At 35.8% G+C, this 14,368-nt stretch overlaps 1 protein-coding gene across 3 annotated transcripts in view; it reads right to left on the bottom strand.

Annotated features, from left to right (window-relative positions):
- Fstl5 (follistatin like 5) overlaps positions 1-14,368 on the bottom strand; it is a 496,179-nt gene that overhangs the window by 85,055 nt on the left and 396,756 nt on the right. For 2 of the 3 annotated variants that reach the window (XM_059264740.1, XM_059264741.1), the window contains exon 10: positions 4,055-4,081. The exons of the other annotated variant lie outside the window; for it this stretch is intronic. In XM_059264740.1, the coding sequence (XP_059120723.1) occupies positions 4,055-4,081 (27 nt within the window). The remainder of the gene's footprint in view (positions 1-4,054; positions 4,082-14,368) is intronic. 3 annotated transcript variants of the gene reach the window in all.

Raw genomic sequence — 14,368 nt, 5'->3', positions numbered from 1 at the left:
CATTTTAAGTTTCATCAGTAGAAAAATAATCCCTTGGTGTTTATGAAATCATCCTGAAAACACTCACTTTTGGTTACAGAATTATAATTGTGAGATCATTGTCCATATTAGATTTAGAGGTAAGAAGTGTATGGCACAGCCATTATGAGAATTAAATGATATTGAGGGGTACAGAATTAAAAGAATGATTGGCTCACAATAAGATTTTAAGAAGCAGTGAATGTTGAGAATTTAATGATGCTATATCTCATGGAAAGGATGTACAATGCAGGTAAGAAGTCAGTTCATCACTGTATTCATTTTTCCTCAAACCTAATTGGGTTCCTCATTCTGTGTTAAACTTCTGTCTTCTCTACTATATCCAATTTTATATCTTCTTTCCCAAGAATTCATGAACCTACTAAAATTTTAATTTGATTTTCAAGTAGAACATTTCTCATACTTTGTCCTCCCAGATTTCCCCAAGAGCTTTCTGTTCATATTCATGTATAGTAAAATGTCATTCACATTTTCTAGCTCAATCTTCTATGAAGACAGTGTGTTGTTCTTGAAGGCTACAAGATGTGATGTCATTTGCACTTTTTAACAATCAATTCTTAAACAGGTAAGTAAGCCAGTACCTGCTACTAAGCCCATCATAAAAAAAAAAAAATATTGAAAAAATGCAAAACAATTCAAGTCTACTAATTACTTTTGAAAACACAATATTTAAAACAGTGCTGTATTTTTTAGGTAACATTTTGGCTTCCTTTTACAACTAGGACTGAACCCAGGGCGTTTTTCATGCTAAGAACCTGCTCCAAAGCAAAGCTCTCCCTGACCTCATAAGTACTCAAACAAGTTAACCTCTACATACTCAGTGTTTTTTCAAGTTCTAATACATACATCCATATTAGAAATAATGTTTGTAAACAATATGTACTGCTGCAAAGGCAGAGGGGTCCTGATTCTTCGAATAAGGAATAATTAGTCCTATAGTTTTTAACTGCACTGAATTTTTTTGAGTGTTCAATGCTACAACACATTACGAACACCCTGGAATTCAGTGAAAGCTTCTGCCATGCTAGTTCTAATATCTCTTTTTTTTATTTTCCATGTGTTGGTGGAGACATACACATGTATCATGTCTTTCCTAAATCAATTGTTAATCTAGCTGTTAATCTATAAATTAGTTCATGCTTACCTTAACTCCTTTGTATTCTGTTTTCTTTCTATACAGAGTGTATAGAAGGCACAGAAATAATTATATGCTCTCTAATGAGTAGAATGTATTTCTGATCTATACTGAACATTTAATACAATATTAAGGCACTGAAGGACTATAGTTGCAGTGTGTATTTGTATCTAACCCCTGGGGACAGGACACCAATAGAGTTATTTTATATCCTGTTAACTCTGATATTAATTATAAACAATACATACATTATGAAATTTGTTCCAATACAACTTGAGTCATTTCTGGATATTGGGTGCATATTTAAGCCAATGTTTGTGCCCAAATACAGAGCCTTTCCACAATAAGCCACCAGGGCCCTCAACCATCCCACCACCAGGTAAAACACAGACGACAACAACCGTGAGGTGGGGACACCTGACAGGCAACAGACACAGCCAGCAAAAAGGAAGCCACTGGTCAAAAAAGCCGCCTGAGGGTATTGGACCTGCCTCTACTGAATGTACCAGGCTCTCCTGACTCCCCAGGGGAGACCTTGCCTTGGAGGAGGTGGGAATGGGGGGTGGGTTGGGGGAGAAGGCTGGGGGTGGGAGGAGGGGGGACAGGGGAATCGGTGGTTGATATGCAAAATGAATAGAAAATCTCTTAATAAAAAAAAAATGTTTGTGCCAAAAACAACAAAAAAAGAATCTTGTAAAAATACTTTTTTTGGATTAACCTGTCAAATGACCTTAGTATATATAATATGATCAGTAGCAACTTAAAATTCTATGATGATTTGCTAATCAAAGGTGTATCAGTGGATTTAAAGAGTTACAAACTATTTACTTAATTAATACTATCTTTCCATTTTTCAGTGGCTATTAATATATATTTGCATACATATATATTATATATGCAAAACTTTCAGTATACATTCACATGTTACAAACAAAATCTCATTTTTGGCTAAAACATTAATATGGACATTTCTAGCCTTGACTAGGATATTTTCTTTTGTGTTTTCGAATGTTACCATTATTTGTATTATAGTTTTGCAGCTAAATATGTCTTCAGACACTGGAAACAATCATATTAATGCATGAAAATAATGTCTTTGTGTTATGCTTACTAAAGTAACACTTGTTTATATACAAAGCCCTAGGTTCAGTCCCAAAAATAACAGAAAATATATCTTGCTTGTTTCTTTTTTTTTTTTTTTTTTGCTGTAAAGACTTATGGGAATGTTGGCATCCTGACTTTACAGGCACTTTACAGGTACCATCTCACTACCAATGCCTCAGCCAGAATTATTTACATTACTGTCCCTTTCAATGCCTGTCTGAGATGAGCCAGTGGGTGGATAATTATGATTACATAACGATTGTGAATTGGTTATTATAAATTAATAATTCCATCATTTATAAAAGTTAAAACATATGGACTTTTTCATGTACTTTAGGTTGACTCCCATATCACAGACTTGAAGAGGGAGTGCTCAGCATGTGTGGAGGAGTGCTATGAGTAGTTAAGCGATAAAACAGTTCATTTAATTTTTCCAACAGTCAACTACTAGAACCAGGTCTGTGATCCCTGATCTCCTGCTAAGCAGAAGTTGTACTCTCCATCGCAATGATAAATTGAAATATATATTTTAATGGTCAAAGAAATAGGTTTTGCTCTTAAGAGGATATATGTTATAAAGAAATACTGAAAGACATGTCAATGCAGGTTTCAGCATAAATGAGCTACGTGCATTTGAAGGTGAAATATTCAAGTGGAGTGAAAAGGTGATGTGGTCACGCTAGAACTGCTTCAGTAATAAGTTACTAAAGAAGATCATGAAGGAGGCTTGAAGAGCTTAAGGTAGAAAGCCAGAATGCCTTCTCTTTGGCAAGAGAAGTAAGAAGGCCATTTTCCTCAGTCTTTTTGACTAGCGAAGAGGACAACAAAAATCGTGTTCCTGAATTATATTGTATAACATTTTTTCAATGCTGTCTACTATTAACAAGCCAAGAGCAGCCCTACTGAGTATTTGTAAGAGCTATCATTATTTTAGAAATAAATATGAAGACTGATACAAAGTGGCAAGCCTGTGTTCTATAATGAAACTATTTGAATTATGCTTCAACTTAGTAACTAATTTTTCTAAAAAATATAATCATTTCATAAGACAGTTGTATAATTATTCTTATACTATGGAAAGTATGGTAATATAAATTGCTTTTACTGTTTTGACCTACTTTTAAACTTTGAAAACCACTTAAAAATATTATAATGGAAGGTTCTGACTATTTTAATGAATCAAAGTGACGTGTAGTGAAGTAATAATTACTATGTTTTACATTCACTTAGGCGTGTGTGTGTGTGTGTGTGTGTGTGTGTGTGTGTGTGCTTGCTTGTGTGTGTGTAAGGCAAAGCATGCAGAAGAGGGCAAGAGAACAATTTATAGAAGTTGTTACCAGGCTTTACAGACTCCCCATGTTAGGCCTTACCTTTTCAGAGGAGGAAATAAAGGGTGGGTTGGGGGGAAGGCTGTTGAGGGGTCGGGAGGAGGGAAGAGAGGGGGATCTGTGGTTGGCATGTAAAATGAATAAACAATTTCTTAATAAAGAAAAAAAAAAGAAATTGATTCTCTCCTTTTACTCCACATGTCCCAGGATCAAATTCATGTTTTCAGGTTTGGTTTCAAGGGCCTTTACCCACTGAGCTATTTGATGTCCTATTCAAGTGATAAGTATTTTTAATAGCACCAGGTTTATACTAGAAAATTGTAGTAAAATCAAATGAAATCTTGAGTCAAAGTGAAAATAAGCCAAATATTGAAACAAATGAGTTTGCAAATATAGTAAAATCAAGCCAAGAAGTCACAACAATATAAAATATAATTTAATTTGGTACCTTCTTCTCTCCATAATATGTTAGCTACTGCAGCATGTCAAAAAAGAAAGAGAAGAGAAAAACAAGTCAGGAAAAGTTAGTTGACTAGTGATAAGAATAACCACTATCGAGGTCAAAATCTAGAAAAGGAGGCGTCTGTACGTGCTGAGGTGTACTTGAAAGGCCTCCACAGCTCAGCAATTGGTGAAGGTGTGAATGGGTGAACATTTTTGAAATAGCCTAGTTTTTGGAACAGAGACTTTGTAACAGACTAAGAACATTTTTACATCCCTAACAGAGGATAGTTCAGTTAGGTTTTTTATATACACATTTAGAGCAAATATTGGTAGTTAAAACTATTGAATTAGTTGACAATTTTAAGTCACGAATAAAAAGTTATAATTTTCCCTGTTTTTACAATATGTCATATTCTCCCACAATGGAACTACCTGTAATAAAGCATCATTCTAGAAAATAAGGGACCCTGGACATAGCTTGCACTTATTTTTATGTAGTACATTCATTCATTGTTTCAAACCAGACATACCAATAATATATGTAAAAGTACTTTGCTGATTTCAGGACACACTGAAAATCTGTGAAGATAGGTTTATTAAATACTAAATAGAGACTAAACCAATAGACATTTAAAAATTAGAACAGCAGTAATGGTAAATGCCCTTTACCTTTTTAAAATTTAAAGGTAACAGTCTTTACAATTTTGTGAAAAAAAATACAATATAAATGAAAAGAATAGTTAAGTAACAGAAACTGCTTACATATATAATTATTCTCTGGGTGTTGACACTCATTTTTCTTAAAGTAAGTCAACATAAGTGTGGAGCCAAAACTACATAGTTTTGTCTTGTTTGTTTTATTGAATCAGTGTCTCACATTATAGCCTTGACTGGCCTGAAACTGATCAGGTAGCCCAGGCTGGTCACAAATCTCTGCAGTCTGCCTGCCTTGGATACTTGCATGTTAGTATTACAAGTATAAGTCATATTGTTTAGCTAAAAATTTCTACAAGAAATGGGAGTTATGTTAAGTCACAAACATTCAATAAGAATACAAATAAAGTGAGTCGGCAGTTATGTGGGAAGATGCAAAATAAATGATGACAAATTCATATTCTTCTTCTGCAAGGACTAGAAGACACATTATAAGATGGCGTTCATGCCTGAACACTATAGCATATTGGTGACTCCCTGTTATACAAAATGTGGACACATCAAGTACTGTGTTTATTAAATGTACACTTGTTTTTAAGACTGGGACAGTGAATATGATATAGATAGAAACGGTTCGGATATTACAGAACTTTAAAATGCGCATAGCAGGAAGTACAGAACACTGGCAGAGCAGCCACTTAGTACCCGCATCCTCTGGTTAATACCACATGTGTACAAAAACAAAAATAAATCACTTGGACTCTAATTACTCTGGTCAAATAATCAAGATCTCTCCCTTTCACATCTTTCCATTGCTTTTTGCCAAAATTCATATGAAATATACATAAGTAGACAACAATGTTTGTGATCCATTCATGACTATGTAATACAGAAATAAAAATTTGCAGCATGCTTATTCATTCACATTAACATATCTAATCGGGCCTTCAGGTAGTACATTTTTGTAAGTTTCAGGTATGAATTTCTACCATTTAAAATGTAGAAATGTTAGACATGATTGTGTTCTGCCTGATACGGGAACTGAAAGAGCAGCAGATGGTCTTACCATCGAAGCCACCACTCCAGCATGTACGGACTCCCAGGATGTACCTTTTTTTATACCAACTCTTACACCCAATGTTATGTCTTCCTGAATCTCCTACCAGAGTTCTTCACCTAGCATATTCTTAGTGAGTGATTTGTTTGTTTCATTTTAATATAATCTTATTATATTACCTATAGATACCCTGTCTTGTAAATGAGAGTTTAGATTAAGTAAAATAGTCACATAACCTGATGAAAGACTTAAATTATTCTGTAACATGAAATAAAAGTTATCAGTTTTCATCCATTGGACAATAAGCTTTTTAAAATTGTAGACCTCACAGTTCAATACTTAGTAAATAAGATTGTTTCAGAAGATAATAAACACATTCAATTGAAAATTCAGATCAATAAGACCTTGATAACTTAATACTCTATTATTAATTCTTTTACTGATTTACTGTACTTTATATATTATGAGCCTGTGATTCTCTTTTTTCGAGACAGGGTTTCTCTGTGTAATTTTGGTGCTTGTCCTGGATCTTGTTTTGTAGACCTGGCTGGCCTCAAACTCACAGAGATTCGCCCAGCTCTGCCTCCTGAGTGCTGGGATTAAAGGCATACACCACCACCGCCCGGCGAGCCCGAGTCTCTTTAAAGTGATTGGTCTCATACTGATATGCTCTATGAGGAAGTGCATTTGCAGAGTTGGAATATTATAAAAGCAACAGTAGTAAGACAGTTAATGACATAACACTGCACTGTAGTGCAGAACAGCTGTTTCCCTTGTCCATGCCTGCATATGCTATCTGGGCTTCACCTCAGCATGTCTGTTCCTTGCCTTTCTCCTTGTCTGAAAGCCTACAGTTTTTACCACTGCAAGACATTTTTTTGATAAAGTGCATTCATGTGAGCATAACATTTAAGCTAAATGTCTTATTGTCTGCTTTCCTTTTAGATTTAAGAAAATGACTTAACATTTCCATTAGCAAGTAAATGTAAAAAGACAAGCTTAAGATAAAAATTTAATGTATCTAAAAATCTGTAGGGTTAGCATTATAGAATGAGAAATTTCTTTGAATGTACATATGGGAAATGAAATGAGCTGTTTTTAAATGCTATTTTTAGGCTAGAAACTATATTAGCTATGTCAAGTTCACTGCCTGCCATATGCTTGATTCAAAGACCCATTTAAAGGAAACTAATTTTCTTTTTACCCTGAACGAAGGCAATTCCCCAGTTGCTAGAGTCACAACCTGTGTTTTATAATAGCAGACTAGGCCATGGTGTCCAGTGTCTTTATTAGGAGGTGATCATAAAGTGGCCAGGAAATGATAGCCCCAGGTTTAAAGTGATGAGATGGGATAATCCAATTATTGGGTTGGGGGGTTGTAATAGGCAGGCACTAAGAAACTATTCCAGAAAATGGAGAATAAAAAGAACAGACACCTTAAGATTATACAACAAATGGTTCTGTGAGGTATAAGGTGGACCCTGGAAAAGGACAGTCTGTGCAAGCCAAGAGAGGTGTCCATGAGAGAGTTTAAGTTATCGACTGTCTAATGTAGCCTTTCAGATACTGAATAAGAGCCCATCACTGACCACTGTATAATGTCAGCTTAGTGTTCACAGAAATTTTAAAATAAGAAATAATGTAAGCAGGAGAGAAAGTTTACTACTGGCAATTAAGTGCCTGTGATAAATCCCAAATGAGGTGAGAGCTGTTGCTTTGTGAAAGTATTGAAAACCACATGGTACCTAGCATCACCTCCAAGTAAAGCATATAAAATACAGAGGTAATATCATGGTTGTTTCCAAAAATGTCTAACTTACTGGTTTAGAAAAAAAAAAAAAATGTGCTGAGTAGCATTGGTATGGCTGGGCAGGTCCTGGACTGCAGCCTCTTAATGAATTGTGTGGCATTAATGTGGTTGAGAGGGTCGAAGCCAGCTGTCTACCAAAGTATTATGTGGTGTCAGCAGGCATGTAAGTCTCCTAGACAACATCCTATCATGAGTCATTCTCACCTGGAAGGCTGAAATGGGCAGCGGAGTTAGATTTTAAACAGGCTCACTGAGAATGCTGGTATCTTTATTTTTTTTTCCGTTAAGAGATTTTCTATTCATTTTACATACCAACCACAGATTCCCCTGTCCTCCCTCCTCCCGCCCCCCCAGCATTCCCCCCAGCCCACTCCCCATTCCCACCTCCTCCAAGTCAAAGTCTCCCATGGGGAGTCAGCAGAGCCTGGTACATTCAACTGAGGCAGGTCCAAGCCCTTCCTCCCTGCACCAAGGCTGCACAAAGTGTTTCATCATAGGCACTAGGTTCCAAAAAGACAGCTCATGCACTAGGGACAGGTCCCAATCCCACTGCCTGGGGGTCAGCCATCCGATCAATGCTGGCATCTTTCTTTTTTTTTTTTTTTTTTTTTTTTGAGACAGGGTTTCTCTATGTAGCTTTGCGCCTTTTCCTGGAACTCACTTGGTAGCCCAGGCTGGCCTCGAACTCACAGAGATCCGCCTGGCTCTGCCTCCCGAGTGCTGGGATTAAAGGCGTGTGCCACCACCGCCCGGCTCAATGCTGGTATCTTGATGCTAGATGATAGCAAGTGGTCTGAATTCTTCACTGTACCTCTGGTCAGGGCTATACAAGTGTTCTCCCACTCTGGTATGGAGCTTCCTCTAGAATGAATTTTCTGAAGCTCTCAGGCATAGGTCATAATGCCCCTATAGCCTGGCTTAAAATCATTTTCTTTTTCCTACCTACACAACTGAGACTTTCCCTGCCTCTGTGTTGCAAGTGACTCTAGGCTAGGTAAGATAGAAGACATTACATAATCAAGTGTTCAGCAAGTAACCTTGCTTGGACCTACCTATTCTTAGTACAAGAAAACAAAATTTAAGAATACTTTTTAGCTAACACAAACCAATCCAGACCATTAGCACCCAAGCTCCCCAAACATGGAAATTCTGACTTCACTATTGTCTGGAAGTATGAATGAACTTTCATAATCCATCACTCAACTAATTGCTTAATGGCATACAATAAATGCTAACATTTGTAAATGTGTATTCTTAATTGACTATAGATAGACTGGGAGAAAAGGTGTCTTCTAATTTGACTATGTACCATGTCATCATGTGACAGAAGCCAAGTGATTTCATCTTTTGTTCTTCCACTCTAGAAAATACACCACAATAGTAATCAGAGAAGTAACATAAAATGATTATAAAATATCTTCAGTACTTGGCATGTAAACAGTTGTTAGAAGTTACTGTCTATGAGACATATATATCACAGAAAAAAAAAAACTAAAGATGATCAAACTAATAAAAATATTTCAAAAGTGGAACACTGTAGAAAAGTATATTGCAGTCCAACAATGTGTCCATCTCTATTTCTTATCAGCCAAGAGATAAAACTATCAGAAAAAACAGAAGACCAATTGGGTATTTATTAGCATATATGCTAATTAGTAAAAAGAGAAAATCTTTGTTTCTCTAAAACTGTTGCATGTACTATATGATTTTATAAAAGACTTTTTTTTCTAGCTTTAGACAGTGTTTAACTGTGTAGCCCCAACTGTCCTGAAATTCTCTCTGCAGACCAGGCTGGTCTCAAACTCAGAAACTCAGAGATCTGTCTCCTCTGACTCCCAAGTGCTGGGATTACAGGCATGAGCCACCATTACCTGGCTATAAAACACCATTCTTCATAATACTATTTATTACTGATCATGTATTTTAAGCACCATGTTACTTAATATATCTTCAACTGTATAATTAATATAGTTATATAATAATATAATTTTACATACAGGCATAATTATATAAAAACTGTGTCAAAATAATATCCATTCTTTAAAGGAAATGGACATCTTTAAAAGTGATTTATCAAGATAAGTACAGATTGTTAGATATTTCATTCAGGAAGTTACAAATTATAGTTTCAAAACAAATAAATTAGTGATGCTTGGCCATTCTGGCAAATGCAATTTATACTTTAGTAAAATTAGCTTAACATTACACTTAAAAAACATGACAGATATAGGGATACAAGGTCAACAAAACATGAGCAGAATAATCTCTGATGTAGGTTAGAAATATAGCTTCTGAAATAATTAACAGATACAGATAATAACTACAATACATGTGGTATCACACTGAGCAAACTGTGCTCATATGGAAAAAAAAAACATGTCTTATAAAAAAGCTGACTCTGAGGTAACCTTGATGAACTTTATCCTAACTTATATTTGAAGAAAAATGTATTCCAGGGACTCTGAGAAACAAAGAGCTAGCATTGGCTTTATGAGCATCAAATAAGACAAAATTTCAAAGTCTTTAGAACAGTGTTTAGCATAAACACAATTCATGAGTATATGTATGTGGACACCTATAAGTACAACACATTTGCATATGTATAGATACTAAACATATTTTAAGCAATAAAATGTACACAGAAACATCCTTTCACTTGTGATGAAATATCAAAAAACTTGAGGCAACAATATGTTTTTTGCAATAACTGTGGATAGGCTCTGGAGCAGAGGATCTGTGTAAAATGTGCGAAGCCTTAGGTTCCATTTATAACACATAGAACTATTTAAATAGAATCATCTAGATTTTCTAGATGGTGTACAGCTGCTTCCTCAGCACTGAGGAAGCTGAGGCAGGGGAACTTTAGTCACTTCTAAGGCCAGCCTTACCTATTGAAAATCACCTGTCTTTAATTGAAAGACAGGAAGGAAAGTTTGGCAGTACAGCTCAGTGGCAGAAGTCTTGCAAACATGCATGAACTCTGAGTTTTGTCACTAGTACCAAATTGGGTAGGGCTATTAGTATACAGAATGTCAGGGAAACATGGGCTTCAGCAGAGCCATTATTTTCCAGTTGATATCCAAGAGGACAACACCTGCTGTAAAGCTCCACAAACCACTATATTGAGATTGCCTATATAAAAGTGCAGGAAAAAGTGGCCCAAGTCAAAGTCAGTCATGGAAATTTTAATACAAGGTGGCCAAGACCAGATCAAGCTTAATCTACATATATTAATAATCAAATTACACACGAGTTTTAGAGCATTCTAAGCATATGGAACACTAATATCTAAGATTGAATAAAAAGAAGACACTTCTGTCCCATAAATTTAAATAGCAACTTAGAGGCTGTGGCATATATTATTATCTCTTGTCTTTCCTTTTGAAATATTAATGCTCCTGCTAAGCTAGACCACTATTTCTAATTGTTTCTCTAGAAAAAAATGGATGTTGTAAAAGGGCCAAAGGAACATCCTACCCCGTTCTTCTGTAGTTTGTGCTGCATCTCTACACTTCCTTATTCTGTATACTCCCAAACAGTAGCATCTGAACTAAGAAGAGAACAATGTCAGCTGCTCCATGTACTATCCAAACCAGAAAAGGATCAAAATAAGCAACAGCAGCAGTGATGCTCTGGCAGTTGCCATTACGGGGACAGACTGGAACGGAAGGGGGTCAAAGATTCTTAACAGAGGAAATGCAGTGAGGGCAAATAAACTCAGTCAGCCAGTAGTGTGGAGAGAAGTTTCAAGAAAAAGAACGCTGGTGTGTACTGCAGTGGTTTTCAGTGCAGCCTCATGAAAGCACACAGACTCTAAAACTACAGCATTATCAAGCATGATGGATGAGATGTAAAGAGCATTTGCCCTTCTATCTATGTACATACTTTCCTAAAATAATATATTTCTCATACTCACACCATCAGAAAGATGTAACACAAAAACTCAGTGCCAGCTATTGGGGTAAATTCTGAAAGATCAGAGAGACAGAACAAGCCACAGCTCACCTCACCTCTCCAACTTCTCAGCCGATCCTGTTTCCTCAGACTGGAAGCCTCTGTGTCCACATCCAAATGGATCTCAGCTGAACTGCTGCTAAAAGCCTAAAAGCTTAAAAGCCTCTAGTTCCTGGTCCTCACACCTTATATGTCTTTCTGCTTCCTACCATCACTTCCTGGGATTAAAGACGTGAGCCACCATGCCTGGCTGTTTTCCAGTGTGGCTTTGAACTCATAGAGATCCACATGGATCTCTGCCTCCCAAGTGACAGGATTAAAAGCGTGTGTGCCACCATTTTTTGGCCTCTATGTCTATCTAGTGGTTGTTCTGTTCTCTGATCCCAGATAAGATTATTAGGGTGCACAATATTGGGGGACAGGATATCACCACAGAAGAAATATGATCATATTTTAATAAGACTATACATCTTATGTTCATGAAGTACATTTTAAATTTCAGAAAGAATGAGCTGTATAAACATAAAACACAAAAAACTTAGTTACTTTGAGCAGTAATAAAATATCTAAGATTTAAAATAAAATATTAAACAGTTGCTGTGCCTTCTAAAACTGGATCAAATAATTTATAACACACTACACTTTAAAATATTTTGATATTAAGTATAAAATAACTAAATTCATTTTTTTAAGAGTCTCATATCCAAAATATATTGTTGACAGTTTTATTTGTGTAGCGGTTTTTATCCATCATTCAGAGTAGAGTAATAATGATAATTGCAACCATGTGAAACATCTGAGTACTTTCTATATGCCAAGGGTTTCAGATCACCAGACCCACTAGATATTCATTCCTACAAATATCTTCAGTGACATTAACTTGTGTCACAGTTAAATCTAAAAATGTAAAATAACATAATCAAAATTTCATGGAGGAAGTAAATATTTGGAATTAATGCAATAATATGCAAGTCAGAAGACGAGCTGGCCAGCTGCTTTTCTTGAGTACTACAAAAAATACTTCCAAAGCTCTGTAGCCAAAAGTATCCCTCACAATTTTTGTCCAAGTCACACAGGTAGATGATCTCCTAGGCATTGTCACAGAAGGCTCTTTATGGTGGAAGAGTAGCTTAAAGTTCACAATGAACTAGACAAACATAAGAAGCCTGAAGACAAAGATTTAGTCCCTGGTTATTTGTATATGCTTATATATTATGAAGAAGTACTCTTGTAAAAATACTGATTTCCTTCTCAGAACCCTGAGTAAGATAGTAAAGCAAATTGTAGTATGCTTTTTGAAAATTACATTATGCCAAACAATCTTTAGAAGGTAACCCAACTGCATACTGTTAACCCACATTATTGTATTCCATCAGGGAGGTGTAATAAGTTTCTAATACATATTTTTCCCCTGTGATTTAACAGAAAACACAAAGAATATCTCTCTTACTATGATGGAGATTGAAATTTGCCTAACTCATACTTAGGTAATAAAATGAAATGCACAAGGGCTTGATATGTATTAAAAATAAATGCCAGCAAAACAAAAGAAACCTTCCTTATTTGGATAAATCTTAGAAAATGGCTAAAAGACAAATATGCTGACAATTGGAAGGCATTTGCAGCATAGAGCATTCACGCCTTTCTCAGTATGACCTATTCCAGTCATGCTGTTCAAAAAGCCCAATGATTAGTCCACTTTAACCATGTCTTGTAAATTACAGGGGATTACTTTGTGATAATATTACAGTGTGATCCCAAAGTTAACCTGATATAGAATGTACTTCATGTTTCTTCTCTAGCTTGAATTTTCTCCTAAATCTCTAACCCAATGGGGGTATTGTACAACACATTACAACTGTTTTCTGTCTCAGTGACTTATCACAACTGGCTTATGTGACTATCATGCATCATGTTATATACTTGTTTGTTATAAATACAACCTAAACTAAATTTGAGATTTTTGAATGTTGAGAAATTATTTATAAAGTTGACTAAATGTCAACAACACATTTGTTGCTAACAGATAGAACCATAAACAAACCAATGTATTGTTTTCTGTAGATATTTTGTTCTCTTTAAAATGAAAGTTTTTAATGAGAATCTAAATCTTGTGAGTGTTTATTTTTCAGTTGCCAATTAATAAAAAAATGGTGAAGTCTGTGGTAATATATTATGTCCCGAAATATATTGTGCACCCTAATAAAGCTTATCTGAGGATCAGAGGAAAAAAGCCAGCCACTAGATTAAACCTAGAAGTCAGATAATGGTAGCACACACCTTTATTCCTAGCATTCAGTAGGTAAAGATCCATACAGATCTCTGTGAGTTCAAGACCACACTGGGGAACCAGGTGTGGTGACACACACCTTTAATCCCAACACTAACCATAGAAGTCTGGAGGTCTGTACAGACAGACAAGAAGTGAGGTAGCTGGGCGGAGAGAGTAAGTGAGATACAGAGCAGAAAGGCATATATGTGTGGGTATACAGGAAGTAGGTCTCTTTGGCTGAGGATTTCCAAGTGGTAAGAATGTTGTTGCTGGTTTCTTTCTGTTTTTCTGATCTCTCAGTTTTTGCCCCAATATCTGGCTCTGTTTTTTTTTATTAATAAGATTGTTTAGCAATTTGTCTTACAGAAGTCTGAAGTTTAATAATTCATACAATTTACAGGGTAACCAGTTTCACAGACATTTATATGGCACAAATCATCCAGGCGTTTCATTGACAGTAGCAGAAGGATCATAGATTTGAGATCAGATTGTTCCTCAGTGATCTCAGACCTTATTACTCCTCCTCCCATAAACTTTACATCAATCAACTTATTGATATTGTGAAGAATTT

Source organism: Peromyscus eremicus, chromosome 6 (genome assembly GCF_949786415.1).
Source record: "Peromyscus eremicus chromosome 6, PerEre_H2_v1, whole genome shotgun sequence".
In the NCBI taxonomy this organism is placed as follows: domain Eukaryota; kingdom Metazoa; phylum Chordata; class Mammalia; order Rodentia; family Cricetidae; genus Peromyscus; species Peromyscus eremicus.
Note: the sequence above shows the minus strand (reverse complement) of the source record. Positions and strands in the feature narration are given on the sequence as shown.